The following is a 22,676-nucleotide window of genomic DNA, read 5'->3' on the forward strand; positions in this document are numbered from 1 at the left end:
TTAATAAATAAGTGTGCATTGTTACAGTGATTGTAATGTAATAAATGCAAGTGTGCATTGTTACAGTGATTCTCCCTTTGCTGGACTCATCAGTGAAGAATTTGGAAAGGTAATGGAATGGTACTGTAAATAATAATAATCCAGGCTCTCAAAAAAATATGTTTCTAGTCTATTATAGAACTGACTGTGAGCACTCCAACTGAGATTGATGCATAAAAACACAGTACGTTGTGATGTGTAAACTATTTGTATTATTAAATCTCATTAAAATGATTGCTGCTGTGGAAGAGATTTTGTCTTCCAAAAAAACCCCAAAACCCACGCATGATGCAGTTTCCTGTTAGAAGAATGAAAATTGTAGAGCTTAACAGCTACTTTTCTACTATATACATTTAAAAATGCCACCTGAATTATATTCTCTCATCAGTTATAAATGGTATTTGAATAGCTTTTTTCTAGATGAATTGTCAGATTTGTAGAGCACACTGTTAATTCAGACTCATTTGGAGAGATTTTTCAAAAGCAGAGCCGGGTATTTTAAGAGGATTAGAAAACAGTGTTTGGAAATCTGATCAGGTCTTCAATTCCATGGTTTTCTCTAAATCTTTTACAGCTGCTTGTAGCCTCTTCTGACTGATTTTCATTAGTTTTATTGCTCCAGTCCGTTCCTGCCAAGTGTGCTGCAGACTCTGGTGTCGGTGGGGTGATTTGCAGGCAGAGATTCTGTGCGAGGGCCTTGTCAGTCTGGTTCCTGATAGGACCAGCTCCTCATTAAACTCCCCTAGGAACACTGCAGAATGAACTGCATGTACATTGCCCTGCAAATAATGCATTGTAATTAATGTAAAATGACTCACAGAGAATAATTTTCTTTGATAATCATGCCATTATTTAACAATAATTCTTGTGGGTTTACTTTTAAGTAACTTCTCGTAAGGAGTGTATATGCCCACAGGTACTGTTTAAAAGCTAGTTGGGTAATTAAACATTTTTGCTGTAATTGTTACCTCTTACAGCTGCTTCACTGAAATTAATAAGAAAGAAAATCTGGAGGAAAAAACCATCAGGAAATACACAATTGAAAAAAGTCTGACTTAATTTAAAAGAAAATACAAGTAGGAAGTAAAAGGAACTGTCTCTGATACAACTTGGATGTGTCAAGTTTCTTTTCAGCAATATGAATAGTAACATGAGCTGCATGATGATAATTTACCATCCATTAGTATACAGTACTGAATTGAAATTTAGAAGGCATTTTTGTTTTATTCCAGGCTTGCCAAGTTGTAATTAAAAAATGAGTGAGAAATCTTCCTTTTGATAAATTCAGTACCGTTTTGCAGTGATTATTGTAAAGGTGATGGAATTTTTTTTTCTTTTATCTTTGCTCTCCTCCAGGCACAGACAGGGAAGGCAGGGATGTGGCTTGTTTCTGTCAGCCTGGCTGAGCTGGTTTGTGGATACAGAACTGAGAGGAGGGAAATGGACACTATGTGATGAAATCCCAGCAATTTGTGGACAGGTGAAGCCTGTGCTTGAGAGAGCTCTCAGAGCTCCCTGGATTTCTGCAGATAGAGTGTTTCCTTGTCAATGGCTGGCATTTTTGGCAGGCAGAGGACCAGGGATGCTTGCCTGGCAAAGCCCTGCAGTTCTACACAGCTGTGACCAAGCAGGCTTTTGTCCATCCTAGGACTGCATTGGCATAAGGAAATTAAATAAAATATCAAGGACTTTGCAACTCTGCATTATGGGCAAGGAATGGGAAGATTTTTCCTATGAGCAAAGAGGAATGAAAAAGCAATGTTAACTGGGAGGTTCATTTCCACCCTCTCAGCCCCCCTGAAGTTTTTGTCTGTGGATGTTTGCACTCTCAGAGGGGCTAAAAAATGTCACTTTGGCTAATAAATGTTTCAGGAATTTTGAAGCCCGGTGAGTTATGGAGCACTCATGTTGGGCTGTATGCAGGTCTACCAGAAGTTAGGGTAAAACCTGCAGAGATTCTGAGTGCTGCTGTTGGAGACCGTCTGTGCTGCTGAGGGGGTCTCCAGCACAGATCTCGTCACCCAGCTGTGTAGATTATTGTGGTCTGGCGTTTTTTTGATTCACTTCCCTTTGAATGCTGGCAGTTCTGAAGTTACAGTTTAAGAATGGAAGGTTTCTGAGCTTTTAAACTCTGTTCTCTGTTATACAAGTGCTGGTTTTGAAATATCTGCCCGTGAAAAAGAGATGTTAAGTGTGTTTGCAAAGGGGGGGGGGGGGTTTGAATTGTGCATTAACTGAATTTTAACTTGCCTTAAGCAGATGGAAAGTTGTAGTTTTGTCAAAATCTGACAGTCATAATCCCCAGCTCTGTCCAGGGAGCAAGTTATTTCCATTTACATTTTATTTGTCTTCATTTTTGTGTTTAAAATGGAGTTTGATTCATTGTCAGCACCGTTTGTGACCATTTTGATGGTGCTCTTCATGAGAGAAGCTGACTTTCCTGGCACACATTTCCCATAGAATAATTTTTGCATGCATGTGCCATTGGTACAAAAAGATTATATCTTTGCATCCCCAGAAAGAACCTAAAACTCTTGCTTTTTCCATCAGAGCATCTTGAGCAAAATGAGATTCTCTGTTTCCTCCTGCATATTCTGGCCTTCAGCCAAAGCATGGCTTTATGAATTCAGAAACTTGAAGAATGAATATAATTTTGAAAGCTAAATAATATGTGGGAGGAAATGTCGGTAGTTGTAAAGCTCTTGTGTTAGAAATGTAGCTATGTGAAGTAGGATTTTTTTTCCCCTGAAATTCCTTTGATAAATCCTAACCCTAGAGCCCAAGAGTTGTCTCTATTCAAAGGGCAATTTGTATTTCCTCTTGGTTAGAGGGCAGCTTTGAATACTGATGGCCCTGTGAAGTAAGTTAGAGTAATTTAAATTTTAAATGTCTCAGTGCGGTTCCTGCAATTTGCAAATGCTTTGGGAAGTTCCAGATCAATAGGAAATCGAGGTAGGTGTCTCCTCAAGAGCCACATTGCCTTGGGGCAACATCAGGCTCTGGGCACACCATTCCTGAGCTGCATCCTGAACTGGGCTATTGTCTGTCTTAAATGGTACGTCGGGAGGAGTAATCAGATAGTTATGTTAAATTGACTACGTTTGAATCTTCCTCTGAACAGTGATTAGAGCCCAAGATAAAGCTGGTGGTTCAAAGTGACTCCCTGGCAAGTCTCTTAAGCTTTGAGGATCAAACACTGCTAAATTCCGGGAAGACCTTAGCATGAACGCTGAAGATATTTCCTGTTTCCACGTTGCAAAAACTTACCACTGTAATTAGGTAGGAAAAACACAACGTTTCTTTTAATAATGGGGCAGTCGAGTCTTTTATCTAATACATTGCAGTTCCCAGGTGCTGAAGAGGGGGATTCTTGGCAACAGGAGGATGGGAATGTAGCAAGCTGTTTACTCTATTAGCTGACAAAATGTACAGCTTGGGTTATGGCAAGAACTTTTTTGTGCTTTGAAATTGCTTATGATTTCCAATATCTGCATTCAGTAAGGAGAAGAGGCTTGTTCACTTAGGAAGTTCACACCTAGTTGGACACCTCTAAACTGAAGGGGAGTAAACCTCCCTCAACACTTCACAAGAAAACTTAGCTGAAGGAAAAAATTCACCTCAGGAGCTCAGTGTGGCTTCTTTTGGGCCTTTCTGCCTGACAGCTTCATAGCTGGCACATGAATGCAGCTTTCCCGACAGCCAAAAACTAATAAATCATAGTTGGTTTATATATGTAAAAGTTGTTGAAATTATGCAAATTCACTGTTCAAACAGACCCTTTCGGGGGGGAAAACCCAATTTCTGTGACTTATGCTACAAGTAAATGCAGTCTGAAATGAGATACGTTGCTGACTGTATCAAAGGAGCATGAACAAGTGTTAAAAAGGTGATAGGAAAGCACTTTACCAGCATAGCTTATATCTCAGGAGACTTCCTCAGGAAATAAACTAAATATTTTCAACAAGAAGAGAAGGAAATAAGCAATGATAATATTAAACAGCTGAGTGGAGCCATGATCTCTAAATCTTGGCAAAGAAACAAGCTATAAGTAGACCATCATAAAGCTCACAGTAGAGAGAGAAAAGCAATACAAAGGGAGAGCTGTAAATGAATATGAATCCAGAAAATGACAAAAAAAAAAAAGGTAAAGGTAACTGAATTTTTAGTTGTTAGAAAAGTGTAATTAAGGAGAAAAAAAAAAAAAAACAAAAAAAAAAAAAACAAAAAAGAAGAGCAGAAATTAAAGATGGCCTGAACTGCTGTAGTACTTAATATGGTTCTTTGCTTTTTTTTGTTGCTAGAAGAGTCTTCTCCTCTGGTGTTTCAGGCAGGATAAAGGAATGAGTTGAAGTTCAGTAGAACATGAGTTGACCTTCAGTAGAAGGTCATATGCTGACCAAATTTAATCATGAGCATAACTCAACTAAACCCTTATTTGAAGCACTTCCCCTGATGTTTTAAAATCTAGATTGTACTCATAGTTTTAGAGATATTTGAATCTGTCCATCAGGACTGGTACTGTAGCATTTTGAAATGATGGGGTTTCTTAGGAGAAGTTCATTGTGGCTTTAGGTCAAGGTGCAGCTTTGTTGATTAAGTACAGGTTGACTTGGTGAATAGTCATTTATGCAGACAAGTAGAGGTGCAATCTTTCACCCCTGCTGTTTGGAGCCACTGTTCATTTAAGTGGGAAAAAGTGAGAGATAAATAAGGTAACTCAGGTAGAACATACATTATGTTAGTTAACAAAAACCACAGCTGGGTTATTTTCCAGCAGACACGGGCAAGAGAAAGGGGGAGAAAGAAAAGAAAAAAAAGAAGGTGAGTTAAAAATCAAATAGACTTAATGAGAACCACAGTAATTTTCAGCCCTGATAATGTGATGCAAAAATAAGCAAGATACAAACCAGACATCTTCACTTTGCATGGTAGTAAGATGGGGATGGACAGGATGTCCAGAAGGGAATAGTGCAATATATCAATGAGGCAGCAGCTGCATCTGACCAGCATGAAGAAGATGTAGATGTTGATAATCCACAATTTAAAACTGATGTAGGAGTCTTCCACTGGAATTCTGTTTTCCACCTTAACAGTTCGATGTGAAAGCTGGAAATCCACCAAAGGTACAGACAGACGTCTAAAAGCTTTTGAAATTAAATGCCTTGGGGAAATAGTAGGTATTAAATGGAATGAATTTATAACAAATACTGAGATTCGTCGGGGAGTTGAACAAGACTTAATCTCCTAAATTATCCAGAAATGAAGATGGAAATATCTAGGATATGTGGTAAGAATGAAGCCAGATCTGATGCCAGACTGTCTGCCATGGCAGGAATGCCTTCAGGCTGACTGTAGAACATGTAAAAGGGATTGACCAAAATAATTCCTCTATGGGAAAGTGCTTAGAGCCAGAAACATCACAGGTGGCTTCACAAAGTGGGGGACAGTCAAGGAGAAAACCAGATGGGCAACAATCACCAGGGTCCCGCATTTGTTTGATGGAACTCTTGGCAGCGTAGGGAGAAAATGTGAGTTCAGTGGCACCAAATGCTTTCCTCTAATATTTTGTGTCTGCTAGGGTTTATAAACGCTTGGCAGACCTGCAGAATGATTTCAGGACTTTTATCAGCACTGCTGCAGTCCTGATGAGCTGAAAGGGCGTATTTTAACCCCAGAGTTGCAGCTCTCTCTGTCGCTTGCAACTGGCAGCTGCAATGAGCTCTGTAATTTATGTAAACCCTGCACCACCCACAAGACTCCAAGATCAACACACAAAGTGGTTTCTGCCGGTATGAGGGAGAAAACCACCAGGTTGTCTTCCTGCATCCGGGTGGAGGAAGTCAGTGATTGTCTGCTTGCACTAATAAGAGGAGGCATGTCTGTGGGGCCTTTTCTCCAGGCAGAATGTCTTGGCTTCTGACCCAGCCAGTGCACTGCTGTTCTTAATTAGCCGTGTCTTGACTGCATTAATATCCTGGCATGCAGCTATCAGGGATTCTGGAGTCAGCCGTGCAGTTCTTCAGTGTTACCCGCTCTTTGTCACTGGAACCCTGTCACCTGCTCTGTGGCACCAGCTGCAGCCTCAGTGACCACATCTGGCTGTTCCCAAAGTCTTTTTGCTCATCTGGACCTAAGAAAGTTCTTTAACTGCTTAAAGACTCATGCTGCATATCTTCTGCCAGATGTTCTATGTCAAATATTGCTTCGCTGTGTGGGCATCTCACTTTGCAGGTACTGGTTAGAGGCTTCTTACCCACCTGTTTCTCTTTTTCTCCTCAATTTATAACTTAAACATGGGTTGAGAATGCACCTTTTGAAAGAAGGAAAGGGCTTCATTGGTGTTCAGGCATGTACCCATAGCAGAGTTGAAATGAGATGGTCTTTAAGGTCCTTTCCAACCCAACCATTCTGCAATTCTTCCACTACCAAGAAGTGAACTAAAACCCATAGTGTGTCTTCTGGTTGTTCCTTTATCAAAAGCATCGTTGACATCCTATAGACAGAGGCATCCTGTGCTGTTTGTTCTACTCAGCAGGCTCCTGCCTCGCCACCAGCTATGCCCTTGGCAGGAAGAAAGATCCCTTGGATCTCCCCAAGACTGCCAGGTGTTCCCAAGGTTGTCTTAGTGTCGGTCTCAAATGGGTTTGGCACCTGCATTGTACCCGGTGCGTGTTAGTGTGAAAGGGCAGGAGGGCTATGTCTCCCAAAGAGGGGGGTTTAAACCGGGATGTGTTTTTTTCACTCCCTGTTTGTTTGGAATATAGGCCTCAAGATGGGTTTGTTAAAGGCATAATCACCTTGGTGTTCAAGTACACATGAGTGATATATTTTGTACAGTGGCTTTATTCTCTTTCTGAGTTGAATGACTTTTCCTTTAGATTACAGTTATTGTGACTGGTATCTACTTTATTGCTTTAAATGGTCTTCCAGAACCACAGTAGTAAAATAAGATCTTTCAAATAATGAAAACCAGAAATTTATTTTTTTTTCAGCCACAGCGCTGGCAGTAATGACGGAAAGTCATTGATTTCCTTTTGAAACTGTTTCTGAATTGTTTCCTTGATGTTGCCTACCTCTCTGCTGATTTCTTCCTTTAGAAGCAGCTGCTTTCACATATGCGGTTTGTTCTGGGAATATTTCTTTTGCACTTTGTTTATCTGTAGTTTGACAGACAGGTCTGTAAGGTTTGGTCACAAGCCAGGAAAAGTCATGAAGAATTTTGTGGTAGGGTGGTCACTGAAGTAACCAGGTGTAAGGAATACAGAAACTGGTATGACAAAAGGGTATATAAAATGGATCATGCAGCTTTTAGAAATACTACTTCTTGTCTGCAGAGCAGTTTAACTTCTCCTTGTCATACGCTGAAGTATGTGGCCTCAAGAAGTGTTCAGAGCATGTCCTGTGGATGAATCCTAGGAAAACAGAAAGTAGGAGATGAAAAGCTGTTGCAAGACAGGTCCTGATGGAGCTGACCTGCTGTCGGTTTTTGTCATTTGAGGCTAAGTTGTCTCTCAGAAATACATCTCATCCCATGCTGGTAATTTAATCAGTCAGAGCACTGGTAATCTAAAGGTAAAGCTTATATATGGAAAATAGTGCATTATGTGGTAGATCATTGTTGCAGTGTTCGAAAGCTTCTGAGGAGATTTGTGCTCTTTTGGCAGGGGTTCAAAATTCTCTTTCCTACAAGGAACAGGTTCGGTGGTTTGTTTTTTCTCTAACATGTCATTTTGAGGTTACATGGTAACATCTGTCAGAGCTATGCTAACCTCTGTCATCCAGCTGTTATAATTGTGATATTTTCCTTCCTTTTCCTTCTCTTTCCTCTCCTTTCTGCTTTCCCTTTCTCCCCCCTCTGAAAAAAAAAAAAAAGAAAGTAAAAAACCCAGCAATGAAAACCACCTCCTTTTATACTGAAACTTCAGGTGGAATGAAGTGGTTATAAAAGCATCTGTCAACACAGGAATGGTTTGCCAAGCCAAGTATTTGGGTTGGAAGTCATGCCTTCCCAACTGCTTGAAAACAGGAAGTATCTCTGTTAAGTGATGGATAGCTCTACTTTGCTGAGAGGAAGAAAAGGCTTTTTTTCTTTTTTCTTTTTTTTTCCCCTTTCTTTTTTTGCCTCTGGGCCAACAAATGAGTTCTTCAGTTGTTCCATGTATGTAAAGAAAGATTCCTGTGGAAATGTAGATATGGGTGCACACATCTGTGTGTATGTGTGTAGATAGATATATGTATGTATTTGTGTGTGTGTGTGTATTAATATACAAATGAGAAAAAAAGTACAGAACTCAAAACCAACAATACACTTTGTACATGATTGGTCCCTGTCAGAAGCCAGCCCAGGCACATCTTATCCCAGTGATTCCTGTAAAGCTCTCAAAATCTGTCAGAAACAGCCTGCAGGATTGCAACGGCTCCTGGGTGATTAATTGCCAAAAGAGTCTGGTTCCAGGTTCCATTACATGTAATTGTTATCTTTTTCTAAAGGGGTTCTTTCATTAAACCCCCACTCACCACCCCCCCCCCCAAAAAAAAAAAAAAAAAAAAAGGGAAAGGAAAGGAAGAAAAGAGCTGACATTCCTGAGGTTTTGCACCTCTTAGACAGGAGCATAGAGGACTCTCTTATGTAAACATACACTGAAGAGGGTGTGTTATGTTGTTTATTAGGTGATGATAGATTTTTTTTCTTCCCCTTCACTTAATTTTAACTTTACAAAAAATCATTTTATTGGAAATGGCGAGAAAAGGCTGCCTGGAGTGGGCATCTTCCAGTGTCTTCTCCACATTAAAATCTCACTGTGAGACCCAGGAAGTGGCAAAGGACTAGATTGTTCCTGCTCATTGCTAAAATTGCAGGAAAACAAATGGAAACTGGACATCCTCTGTGCCATTGTGGTAAAACTGCTCAGACTGGACACGGGGAGAGGACAAAACCCTGTGTCTGACACCCGCTTTGCAAAGGAACTTTGTGGCTTTAAAACATGTGGCTGAGTGTCCTGAAGGTACGGTCAGATTATGAAGAATAAATTGTTTTTTCTGAGGCCATGTTGACAAAGCAAGGGGGGATTGAGAGCCTGATTCCGTGGCGGTGCCTCAGTGGGTTTGAACACACGTAATTTGGAGCTGAATTTCTGTGGTGCCAAACTGGATTTGTATCAGCATGGTTGCTTGGGTTTGCACTGCTTTTACTGCATTGAAAATGGGCCGTGTTTCTGACGGGTTTAGACTTTCATAGATGGAGGCCTGGGCAAAGCTTGGCTCCCAGTGAGCACTGCAGTGATTTGTGCCAACTGGCCAATTTAACTGTTTGAAATATCAGATGGAGAAAAAAAGCATGGAGATACTGGTTCTGCAGCTGCAGAGTTTCTGTCTGCAGATGTTTCTGCCAAGAGAAATGGTTGAAACTCAGGTTCTTGAGATATTTTAATCCTATCTGAACAAAACTACATAAAAACGTGCCCTGGTATTGTCTGCATGGGCCAAGGAGCACATTGTTCCTCACAGTTGTGTTTGCACGGTCACATTGCAGCAGAACAAGTCTCCTCAAGTCTCCTTTCTCCATGATTCCCTGTAAATTGGCTGTATCAATCAAATCCTGCCAGTGGCAGGATGGTGATGTGCAGTGGTCAGAGCAATGCTATTAGTCTGGTTAAAAAGATGAGAATGTTTTGTGGCATCCAGCTTTGTGCAGGTTTAGAAAGCCAAGCCTGGCCTTCCTTAGAGGTTTTTGAGGCTTGATATGCTTTCACATCAACTCTGGAAATTTTTGCTTTCTTGAAGCACTTAAAGCACTGCCTATTTGTAGTTATTGAAGTTACATTCATATCTGTTTTAAATCACCACCTTTAGTGGAAATGACTGGGTGCTGTAAAACATGCAGAAGCAGGGCATGTTGTTCCAGCAGGTGATGACAGTGGTTTCAATTGATTCAAGGCAGTTCTTTCCCCAGGTTTCATCTTGTAAGGAAGGATGATCTTGCTGTGTTCCTGCACATTGTAGGGTAAACTGTTTTGCTGTATATAATAGCCAAGAGACTGATCTGTAGTGCTGGCTGAAGGTGTTAGTTCATGTGGGTAGCCAGCAAAGAGAGCAGTTCCAGAGGACACGTGGAATTACATGGAGAAGTTTCCCTCTGTTGATGTGACAAACTGGAAACAGGTGTGAATTAGGTTGAAGGGAAAAGATTAACTGAAGATGTATACCTGGAGGATGGGCAGAGGAGTAGCTGCTGCACAGGCAGGGGCATCTGAGGGACAGATCGTGTTCTTGTTTTGGAGATGGTTCACTCTCTGTATCTTTTCATCTTGCTTTGGACTGGGATCACCTCCCAGTTGGAGTTGGTTTGCTGTTTGCCAGGGTATCAAAGCAGAGATTTGCCTTTAATTCGTGCTCCTGCTGAATGCCTGAGCGGAGGGTTCCTGCCGCGCGGCTGCCACTCGGTAGCGTGTTCCTGCTGAACACCTGCTGTCAAACTATCATGTCCTTTCTTGTCAACTTGCACAACGCTCCAGGTCTTGAGCAAGACTGACACCACGGAACGGCTGTGCAGCCTGGCTTTTATAAATCCGTGTGCAAAGCGAAGCCTTCGCATAGGGAACCTGCAGCATTTTCTAGGAGCTGGTCTCTAATAATATTTGATTAAATTCTGTTAGCAAATGCATTTTATGTAGTAGTGGATGCACCGTAGGTTATGGAACCAAAGTGCTCCACCCTGAGAGGAGTAGTAGATGTTGTGTAATGACAGCAGAGAGTAATCTGCACAGATCTTGGGAGATGTACAAGGGTGGTGACCAGCAAAAAAAGTCATCAAAGAAGGTTAGAGATGTTGGCATGTGCTGAGGGTGGTGACAGACGTTGGCACAGAAGGAAGAAGGTGGGGAGGTGGAGGAGTGTGAGGAAAGGGGCTCTTGGCAGGAACAAAGCAGTATCGCTTGACTCAGGAGCCTGTAATTACAAGACTCCAGCCTTGTGACACAGTGAATAAGTGTGTCACCTGGAACAGAGGAATTTGGAGTTGCCTCCTGAAGCAGCTAGTGCCAGATGGAGTGGAAGTAAAAACCTTGTGGGAGAATAACATTTAGTCTCCACTGCACTATGGTTTTAAAGTCTTTAATGGTAATACTCCCATGTGTCTTTTCCCCTCAGCACCTTCTGTTAATTTTGGTAATTAAGCCATGGTTGCAAAAAAACCTCCAGTAATCTCTCAGACAGGATGGATGAGCTTCCTGTACTTGAAACTTTCAAAGATCCTGAAATGCCTGGCGCTTCCTGAGCTGTTGGGCTGGGAGCATGACCTGCCCTGGCACAGAGTGAGAACGAAAACATCAGGCACTGAGGTGAGCCTCAAAAGCGTAGGGGAAGCACCTTGATGGGAGCTGCCTTCACTCCTGCCAGAGGTAAATGATGGCACAAGAAGGCCTTAACACTTCCCACACTTGCAATGCATCTGTCCTGACATGTGGGCAAAACCATGGAAAACATCTGACAAACAGCTACTGCTTGCACAGGCTGCAGGAAGGCTGTGATGGGGTGGTGAGGCCCTGGCACAGGCTTCCTAGAGAAGCTGTGCATTCCCCATGCCTGGATGTGTTCCAAGCCAGGCTGGATGGGACTTGGAGCTACCTGGTCTAGTAGAAGGTGCCCTTGCCTATGGCAGAACTGGATGATCTTTAAGGTCCTTTCCAATCCAGGCCATTCTTTGATTCTATGATTCTATTTCTTTAAAATGACTTAGAAATGTTCAAATACTGTAATGGTGAAAGTTTAAAAAAAAAAAAAATTGCCTTGCCCCCAATGAGGTTACAAGATACAGAGCATCTCTTGTATTGAGGAGTCCATGTAAGTAGGAGCCCTGACCACAGTTCATAAATAGCACTTGTTAATCTAAATTGGAAGGATTGAGTTACAAAGGAACCTATTCCCAGTCCTCTCATTTTCATCAGTGATCTAATCCCTAATCAGTCTAATCCAAGGACTCTGGAGTCCTTTGACTCCAGGGGCAAAATTAAACTTTTAGTTGCCTTTTTTTAGGTTTCACATTAAAAGCAATGTATTTGCTTGAAAGGAAACAAATTTAGTATAAAAATTTGTTCCTACTTGTGGAGATTAATTGCAGCAGAGAATATGTAGTTACACTGATTCTCCAGATGACCTTCTCTTCTCTACCTCCTGAACTGATCTGCTTTCTCTTACTCACCTCAATATGCCACTTATTGCTTGGGAGTTTTCAAGTTTTATTTATTTTTGCTAAAGGTAGGTTACCCTCTTGCACAGTTCACGTGTGAGTTTTTTGTTTTAAGATGTGATTAAGAATGCTTTTGATGAATTAAGCATGGCTGCTGGATTCCCATCAGTAGGAAAATAATTTTTTTTTCCTGTCCCATAGAGAGCTCAGCTAGTTATGCTTCTGCCATTGTTGTAGTTCTGCATTCTGTGACAGTGTGATTTTTAAAATGGCCAAGTAACCTTTGAGAAAGCTAACTGAAGGTAGATGCTTAAAAAAAAAAGGGAAAGGGAAAGAGGAGGAGGAAAATTAGCAAAGCCCTAAGGTTAATTCTGGTCTGCTCTCAACAGGAGCCACAAATATTTTCCAGGCTTTACCTATTAATGTTTTCTTTCCTGAAATAATTGTCTTCATAATTGCACACAAAATACATGTTTTTGACCTAGCTATCTTTTCCAATGATATATTTTGAGGAAATAATCCATTTTAATTACAAGAAAATGAAACGTTTCTTTTTGAAAGGGCGGCAGTTTCTCCTTAAAAAACTGTGGTTTTGCTGTCGATGATACTCTATATTACATGAGAACTATTCCACTTTCCTAGTCTTCCCCAGAGGAGCATTCTATCTGTGTACCACTCATAACCTTTCAGTGCATGAGCACTTGCATAACTGTTGTGGTAACAACAACAACAACAATCACACAAACCTGCAGAAGAATTGCTCAGTGGTACGAAGTATTCTGGGTTTGAACTATTCTGGTTTCTATCAAAACCCCAATTACTTAATTTTGTGCCCTTCCTGGTTGAAGTAAATTATGCAGCCCTCACATCTCGACATCAGTGAATTATGTAGCTCTGTGCACACATCAATTAATTTTGGCCCCATCAACTTCCCACCTCCTGTGTGCTGCTCGCCCCGAATCGGGTTTGCATCTCCCAGTCGCCAGCAGTTCATCTCATGCTCCCGGCAGCTGCATCTGCCCAGGCCTGCAGCCCCACTTCAACTCTTCACCCTCCCCCTCCTGCCTCTGCTCCTGCTGAATTCCTCCTCCTCTGGCTCCACAGCTTGGATCTATCCTCCTGCTGAATCCCTCCTCCTTCTCCTGCTCCACAGCATGGATCCATCCTCATGCCTTGCCAGGTGGTCACCACCTAATCCTGTTGCACACAGCCCAGAGCAGTGGGGCTGGCCCAGAGGTGATCTGGCTGTCCTTATCGCTCTCCTCCCCATTTTCAAAGTGTACATTGCAAGATTGAGGCTCCATCTTCTGGAATGTCCTGTGAAAGTCATGGCATGCTTGGAGCAGCCATCTGCAAATCCCTGCCTGTGGTGAAGACTGGATCACACTGAGGTCATCCCACTGAGAAAAGCAGAAGCTTCTAGGTCTGTACAAAAACTGGTGTTAAGGAGAAAGGTGGTGCTAGCACCCATCCAAATCAGCCCTGCTGGTTAGCATGACCTGGGCCTTGGGCTTGAAGTGCTGCAGGTGCCCACATCATGTGTCCCAGCAGGTTTCCCTAAGCAACCCAGAAGAGTTCACTTCTCTCCAGTGAACAAAGACATCATGAGGGATGTCTTGTTCCCTTACTGCCAGCCTCTGTGTGCAGCTTGGTTCTGAATTCTGAGTTATTTTGGCCAGAAAGGAAAAGCATCTCAGTGAGAAGTGTGCAGAGTTGAGAAGCCTGGGAGGGCAGCGTGATGCCCTGCAAACGAGAGAGGCCTTGACTTGCTGTTGTGTTCTGAGCATCCAGCAGTAGAGCAGCTCTGCAGCCCACCCTGGGCCCCTCACCAGGCCCTTTTCCTCCAGGAACACCAGATAGGTCAAAGAAGGCCCCTTCCTCACCCTCTCCTGCTGATTTTAGCTTCTCAGGAACACGGAGAGGGGGAGCCTGGTGGCTTGCCAAGGTGGTGGCAGCAGAGCCAGGAGCAGTCAGGCTGTGCCCAGGGTCTCCCAGGGTCACCACATTGGAAGGGCTGATGGAGAGCAGCTCTCAGTTCAATCTGCTTTTGTCTGCAGGGGCTGGAGGGAGCCTGACTCTTGTCTCAAGCTGAGGTTATAGAATATTTTCTCTCCTTTTTTTCTGTGTTGATATTGCCAGCGTGCACTGCTGTAACTGACTTGTGCTTTTTTTGTACAGTTCCCAGCACATCTGGTCGCCTTGGATAAGGTCCCTGGGCCTGATTGTAGCAAAAAAGTAATCATAGCATGCTTAAAAATTGGGCCTTCAACTACCAACATATGTAAAACACAAAGCACTGGGGACAAACTGGAGGAAACACAGATTTTAGTCACTGACCAGAAAAAAGTATGTTCACTGTGTTAGATCTGCAGTTGTGCTTTTTGTGTCTTGGAACTGAGAGCCAGGCAATGGAGTGCTTGCTCCCAGCTGATTGGCATTGAGCATTTTCCCTGTCCCACCTGCACCACAGCCCTGGTCACTCATCAGTGGGAAGTTAAGCTGGCTCTAGAAGATATTCGAATTATCTGAGTGTCCTGATGAAACCTGCCTTGGTTTGAAAGAGGCACCACTGTACTCTCGTGAACATTTCTTGTTTCTTCTAAATAATAGAATTAGCTATGGGCATTTCCTTAAGAGCATGCAGAACACAATTGCAGTTTAATTCCACTCCTTCCAAGCCTAGTCTTGAAACATGCAAATTTCTCTTTCAAGTGTGTTGGCAAAAAAGGGCAACATCCTGATGAACACACACGATTTAGACACTGAATTATACGCTGGTCAAGACATTGTCAGTGAGCTGAGTTTTTGGGTGGGTTCATCAGGAGCGGAAAACAGCACAGTCTGCTGAGCAAATATCAGTGGACAGCTTGTTTCTTGCTCTATTTTGTAGGGATGCAGCATTGGCCACTGCAGACACAGGGTGCTGGGCTGGGTATTGACTTGTGAGATTCCCAGCTTTGCTCTGTCCTTGCACAGCTCCATGCAGCACCACAGGACTATGCATTTTCTGCTGAGCATTTTCATGTTTTGTTTTAAAAATAACGAGATGTCTCTTAACATTCAGGATACATTTTTCTGCTCTGAAGCACCACAACAGTCTTTTTAAAGAAACTCTAGGAAGGGTGTTAACTTGATCAATGCTGTGCAGGAAGGAAAGCTCTTTCCTACTGTTTTTTCAGCATGACTTTCACTGACATGATCAGGCTGGGAAAAGACTTATTGGCTGACAGCCCAGGACAGCCATGCAATATCTCTAGTCATCTGGAACTCAAACTAGTCTACCCAAGGGAGAACCATAACATAAAAACAATTTAGGTTACACGCTGAATCTTATAAACATTGTTCCGTTTCGAAAAAATAGTTTAAATACTATTTATATGCATTTGCTGTGCATGGGATTATTGTATTTCACTTTTCTTTTTTTTTCCAAATGTTAAGCAAGAAAGGCTGGAGGGTTTTTTTTTTTTTTTTACTGTAGATGGTTTTCAAAAGTCTTGGAGATTTTTTATAAACATAGGGAAATGAGCTTCCTCCCTTCCCATAAATTTAAGAGCTTGGCTTCTCCTCTATATTGGGTATGATTGTTTTATATATAGATAAAGTTTACTTTTTGACCCTGTCCAGAAAGATGTTTGAAGGGGAGCTTCCAGAGGCCCAGTGGTCTCCCTCCAGCTCAGGACTTTCACCAGACCAGATCAGAAAGAGCTTGGCTTCCTCTGCTGAGCCATAAAACCCCCAAAGGCAGAATTTCCACAGCCTCCCCAATAACCTGCCCTGAAGCTGTGCTTCTCTTGTATGAGTTTTTTCATCCCATCCAGTCTGAACCCGTTGTGGGCATTGTCCCATCTTACATTTTCTGTCTCTGTTTGCTCAGCCACCCTCCCACCTCAGTTTCAACTGGACACCTAAAGGTCATGCTACATGTGTGTGCAAGGCCAAACACATGTAGCACGAAGCTGTGCATCACTGGCCTCTCTCTGCTCTTATCTTATTTTGCATAAAAAAACCTCACCAGAGTGATCTGCTTGTCTGTAAGCATGTGCAGCTCTAATAATGTGGGATAAAGCAACGTGGATCCACAATGTAAGATTCACTCCAGCAAAACCCTTCTTTTCTCTGCTTGTTGTCTTGTTGGAAGAGCTGAACTTAGGATGTGTCAATTGCCACCTGTCCTTCTGCCAAGTCCAAACATTCCAGCACACCTTGCAACAAGTCTAGAAGTATTGTTTTAGGAAAATGAATGTGGTTCCTTTATGATTCCTTTTTTCCATAAACTGGTATTTCACAAGCTGAGTAGCCTCACTGTCTTTTCTTGTGCCGGTTCATGCTTTGGTTTAAACTGTTGCTTATTTGGTGGTGGTGTTGTTTTTGAGCTGTGGTTGTTTTACTTCCTTGATGTGCTGTAACTTTTGCTGTGACGGTTTCGTTGCAGGCCTTGCTGAGGCCGGGGAGAATAGACAGAATTATCTACGTGCCACTGCCAGATGCAGCCACTCGCATGGAAATCTTCAGGCTTCATTTCCAGTCCATGCCAGTCAGCGATGAAGTCTGCTTGGCCGAGCTCGTGGAGCGCACGCAGAAGTACTCGGGAGCCGAGGTAAAACCTCCTGGAGTCGGTGCACAAAGGGTGTTTAAAGTTGAACTCCAATGTCCCTTGAGCTTTCTTGGAGTGCTGGTGGGAATTATGAAAGGAAGTATTTCAGATGTTCCTGTGTTTTTGCAATCTGGGGCTTTTTTACTTCAAGGTCCCCATCAGAGGAGTGGTGCCAGGGGAAGGGTCTCTTTCAGGGTGAGCCTTCATACAGTTGCAGGCAGCCTCATTAAGGGTGTGCTGCCAGGACTGGAGGGAGGTGGAGGCAAGCTCTCCCAGACTTCCCAGACAGATCCCCCACATCTCCAGGAATCTTTTTGAGTGCAGGATTGTGACTGAGAGCCTCAGGAGGAGAGAGGAGAGACGGAGGTAAGAAACAATGCAGGAGAATTGCAAAGGAGTCGCTTTGAATCTTGTATTTTCCTATTCCATATAATCAAGACTTCACAGCAGCACTTATTGTTACAGCTCATTGCTATTATTTAGCTTCTGACAGTGGATGTCAGACAATTATTTCCTGTCCTGGGCAGAAGGAGAAACTTTTTCAGATGCTGCTGCCTAGCAGTTATACTAAATATCAGTACATTAGTGGTCACCGTTCTACTCCCTGAATGTTATTCATGTCAGTGTCTCATGAAAGGATATTTCGTTCTTTCCTCATTTTAATTAATTGAGAGTAATTATATTAATTCAAAAATTCCAAGAATGTTAATAAGGTTGCCAAGTTGAGCTCTTGAAAGGTATGAAATACCAGAATTTCCACCTTGCTGTAGCCAGCCCTAGAGTCTGCATTATCACACCATCTAATTACATAGCCACCTTCTGCTTTTTCCATAGCAGAGTGGAAAATGCGCTGTGCTTGCCTTGGCTCCCCATCTCTCTGTGTGCTGTTTACAAGGGCAGGGAAATAAGCTAAACTTTTGTTTTGGGTGATTGTGGAGGATTTGTGTGATTGCTTGAAGGGCCTTCTCAAAGGACTAGTGGTGCTCCCAGGCCGAGCTTCTTCTCATTTAGCTATCACTTAGATGCTGGTGGGCTGGAAAATGCTGTGCTGCCTGCTCATAATTTCTGGCTGGTGTGGGCACTGCTGTGTGTGCTGTGGGGTCATTTTGGGAAGCTGTGTCACAGCAGACACCAAAGCCAAACCCATGAGAGATTTCCTCCTCCACAGCACAGGGCAGACTGCGCTCTGGGAATGAATGAATGATTGGAAGCTGTGTAGTGAGCAGAGCTGGTTTGTGTAGCACATCTCTCTGCCCAGAATGTGGGCTCTCACAATGAAAAAAAAGGGGCAACAATGAAAAGGATTTCATGCTTAAATGTTGGTCTGGAAGACTGTCACAGCTTTACTGCTTCCACGTTTTGGAGCAGTGACCTGTAACAGTGTTATGTTTATATTTGGGGGACAGTGACACAACTTGGGAAAATTTATCTGCCTCTGGCTGAGTGACAAGCCTCCAAAAACATAAATATAAACATTTCCTCTGTTGCATATGGCAACTGTCGCCTTACCAGGCAACAACTGCAGTGCTTGTATTTTAGAAATTCCAAGCATATGGGGATTTCCTTTGGATCTGGATCAGCTGAAAAGCTAGTGGTGAATTCCAGTGCCTGGTTGATAATGAGTCACAAATGTCTTGGTGCTGGCTTTGTGCAGAATCAAAAATAAGTTAATGGGTCATTGAGTGCAGCTACAGACTGGTTGCAGGGAAAAAAAGAAAAGCTGCCTGTTTCTAATATGGCATTTCTCACGAATTTCGTTCTTTTGCATCATGCAAAGTATTATAATAACTGGGATGTAAAGAGTAAATACAGAAAAAGCCTCAGTCAGGGTTCCTTGGAAGAATATATAAAGTCTTGATAGTTGGCACGCACAGTGGCCAGTTTCATTAAAGCCTTTTCTTCCCAGTGTCTCCAGCTTCCCAGCTTTACAAACAGTTTCCGCTGCTGAATGGCAAGTTCCCATTCCACTGTTCTAGCCTTTGTTCAGAGAAAGAAATGGAAAATGCCTGGTTTTGTGACTAGAAGATGCTGTATGAATAGGGAGCTGCATGTAAAGATGCGTTGAATCATCCTGACATGAGCTGAATAAACAGCCAGGAAAGTGGATAGTTCAGTGTGCTTCCAACTTGGCCCCTTTTCAGATCAGATACTTGTGTATTTTTGCCTGTCATTGCTTATGACCAGTTATCTCTGTTCACCTGCTGGATGTACGTTTCTCTTAATGACTACCTTTAAAGATACATCAAGATAGCAAAATGGGGTGATTACTTCCCACTGTTTCATGTGAGAGAAGGTGGAAGATAATTTATGAGGGTGAATTACAGTTTCCTTCTCTTGTGTGTCAGTGAAGTTTAATAAGAAAAAAGACATTAGATGAGCAATGTCTGTACAGTTAACTTTTAGGTCGAAGAAATCCTCAGCTTTCTGGAACTATTTGAATTTGAGTGCAATCTTCATTTCCAGACCTTTCTGAAGTAGTGCTTAGCAGCAGTACTTGGGCTCCTCTTCAGGGACACTGCATTTTATTTTGGGCCAAATTGCAGGAGGTCCAACTTTTATATAACTGATAATTTTATAATGGTTTTACATAATTAGAATGACTGCACTCTGAGCTTGTTCACAGTTTGATCACAGCTTTTCCTAGAGCATTTTCACTGTTGCACTTCATGCTGAGAAGTTTTATCTGTTTCATTTCCCACTGAAGTAGCGATGATTAGAGATCTGACCACAGAAGTATTTAAAATCAGTGTTTTAAAGTACAAGCAGTGTGAGTTTTTTGGGTCTCATTTGCTTGTTTTCATGGTGCTGCCACAGCCAGCTATCCTTAGGAAAGATAAGGCTTTCCACAAACTTAGGTGCTCCATTTTTCAGTTTGGGGTTAGAGAAGCAAGGGATAAAGAGAGTGTTTCCCCACTGGATAAATATTCTGTTCCAGAAAGTAGGTGATAAAAAGGAAAACAAACCCAGCAGAGTGAGAGATGTTCTTTTATTGTCTTAGCCACAGTCAGATGAAGTTTTTGTTGCGATTTAAAAGGCAGAGAGGGAGGTTGTAGGCTGAAATCAAAATCAAGTGTTGAGTTGTTTTGAGTTTTAAGTTGGTTGGAAGTAATAAAAATTAAATAATCTGGGTATGATGACAATATTCTTCAGATGAGTGTGCTTATAAAAGTAAGATAATGGGGACTGACTGCTTTTAAATTGGTGGAAAGCAGGTCATGGTGAAAGCCAAGGCTGGCATGGTTTCTATAGTATTATCAGTTTCCATGCTTACAGAACACAAGAGTAGAGCAGGAATCTTGGAACCTGTAAATCTTTCACTGGTTCTGAATCGAAGTGGAACAGTTAATGTAAAAAATATCTTTCTCACTTCGCAATAACTCTCAATGGGAGCCCAGAAAATGAAAGGGAAGAAAAGCAAGCTGATGAAGGTTTGCTCTGGCTCAAATAAGAGCAGATGTGATGCCAAAAAGATTTGTGCAGCAGCAAACTAGCTGAAATAAACTCAAGTCTTTGACTCTTAAAATATGTATTCCAAAACATGCTTGTTCTTGTTTACCAGATATTGACATATTTAAACTTGTAAGTTTAATTAAAAACACCCCCAAACAACCAGACCTCTCCAAAATCCTCTGTTTCACGCAGAGGAAGGTACTAAGTACAAAAGAAATGAGGATGTGTTCCACCACAGGTTCACAGGAGGGTAAAGACCCATTTAAGAGACTGGGGAAGATTTGTCTGTTTAGTAAAGAACATCTACAGTAAAGGAGAGAGAGGGTTTAGCTATAGGGGAAAACTGGACATTCAAAAGATAATAATGTGTTATCTTCTTTACATCTAGCTGTACATGAAGGAAAAGATCTTCCAGACTTAAGGAAATGGCTTTCTGCTTAACAGTATTAAAGGGCAGTGGATTCAATCCTATACAGTAGCCTGAAGTATTACAGTGAAATGTGATTTTTCATGGTGAGGAATGCCATCAAATTGAAATGTAGCAAGATTAAGGCCTCAGGTGAACCTCTGATGTTTCTCTTGGACTGGTGCGGAGGATCTGGTAATTTATGTCACTCATTGAAAAGTGAACATTTTTGTGTGGGTGGATAAGGAAAAGTCTCAGCCTTTATCCAATATGGGTAGCATGGGATCACCTCCTTCCTACACACATTTATCAGTGCTAAGGATGTGTTTGGCACAGGTGTCTGGAAGGTGAGGAAATACCTGGCATTGGGAATGTTTTCCAAATGTTAGTGTTTGGGATAAACGAGATGAATCACCGGAAAGGAAATCACTAACTACACAGACTGCCCATGGGAGTTTGCCTGCTGCTGGTCTCGCAGGAGGCTCCTACGTGCGGAATGTGCTCGGGCACACTGGGAGTGAGGGCAGTGTGAGCACCTGGGGATGGCTGGGAATGGCATTGGCGTGGCAGTGCTGAAAGCAGGACGTGGGGGCATTACTCTGCCTCTCCCTGCTGTTTTCAGTCACTCCAGAGAGATCTGGTTCCTGTCGCCCCTTTTCAGAGGTGTTGCCCAGAGTGGGTGGATTTTCATGGTGCTGTGTCTCAGCTGAGGCCTGATAAAGTGCTGTGTGCTCTGACCTAGTGAGGGTGTAGAGCATGTTTGGCAATTTATGCCAAACATGAGGTTTGGTGTAGAGGGGAGTATTGGCACTGAAATTTATGCATGGCAAGCCATCTGGGAAAGAACATTTTCTCCTTCAGTGAGATAATGATTTGCTAATAGTTTAATCAAGCAGGGGAGATTTAATGCATCTGGCTGAAGGGACATTAGTGTTTCCGAAAAGGTCAGACACATTAACAGCTCAGGAGGACACAGTTGAAACTGCTTCCTAAGGAACTCAAAGAACAGTGATCCTCAGAGGAACTTGGGGAAAAAAGCCAGGGGGAATTTGAATGAGCACCAGCCAGTGCTGAGGTATGAAATTTTGCTTGCTTCTCAAGCCTGACTTCTTTTTTTCCCCCCCCATTAAGCCCAAAGAGCTGATATTTTGATTCTGTAAATGCCAAAACAATTCAAATGCAGGAGTTTTACAGCTGATTTCAACATGTTTTTCTTCATTAACTACTTTAAAGGTATTGTCCACCCAGGTTCTTTAAGTGAGCACTCTTGTTTGCTTTTGTGGGGCTGTTTTGTGTTGTGTCCAGTGTCTAGACAAAGAACATGAGTAGGAGCATCACCTTTTTCATGAGCAAGCTCCTTTCCCTTGAGCTTGCACAAACCAGCTGTACTTTCACCAAACCAGCTGTGCCCAGGGGAGATGCCTGGCTTTGCCAGCAGCACCAGCTGTGCTGTTTGCCTCCTTTCCCTGTCTTCTCCTTCCCATTTTCCCACAACCTCACCCGTGGCAGAGTAACCAGGAGCTCCCAGTTGCTGAGGGTGGCAGAGGGGTGCATGCTGCCAGCACAGCAGGGCACTGCTGAGCTGCCACTGTCACACAGGCTTCTAAAAGAGGGACCTAGGCCCAGCCTCTGTCAGCCAGCTTTACTTGCCCTCTGCTCTTGCCTCTGGCTTTGCTTCTTTATTGTCCTGGGCTTGGCTGCAATTCCCAGCAATGGAAAAACATGTTGCTCTTTAAAAGCAGATGGGAATTCATTCCTGAAGGAAAAAATATGTCTCTTTAGCCTACTGCTATTGTTTTCTTTGAGTTTTATTTTTTGCCTGTGAGTTATTTCTAGCAACTTTTAATTTAATTTTTTTTAATCAGACAGTGGGGATTATTCTTCAACGTCTTAAAGCACATGCTTTTAGTGTAGCACTGATCACAAGTGGGGGTATGGAAAGTTCATAGTGAAAATTGCATTTGCAGTGATCAGGAAGGAATTGAAAGTGTTGGCTTATT

At 42.5% G+C, this 22,676-nt stretch overlaps 1 protein-coding gene across 1 annotated transcript in view; it reads left to right on the top strand.

The window, feature by feature from the left end:
• Positions 1–22,676, top strand: part of AFG2A (AFG2 AAA ATPase homolog A) — a 162,465-nt gene that overhangs the window by 112,587 nt on the left and 27,202 nt on the right. The window contains 1 exon segment of the mRNA XM_059843742.1: positions 16,659–16,823. Coding sequence (XP_059699725.1) covers positions 16,659–16,823 — 165 coding nt within the window.

The sequence above is a fragment of the Haemorhous mexicanus genome, chromosome 4 (genome assembly GCF_027477595.1).
Source record: "Haemorhous mexicanus isolate bHaeMex1 chromosome 4, bHaeMex1.pri, whole genome shotgun sequence".
NCBI lineage: Eukaryota > Metazoa > Chordata > Aves > Passeriformes > Fringillidae > Haemorhous > Haemorhous mexicanus.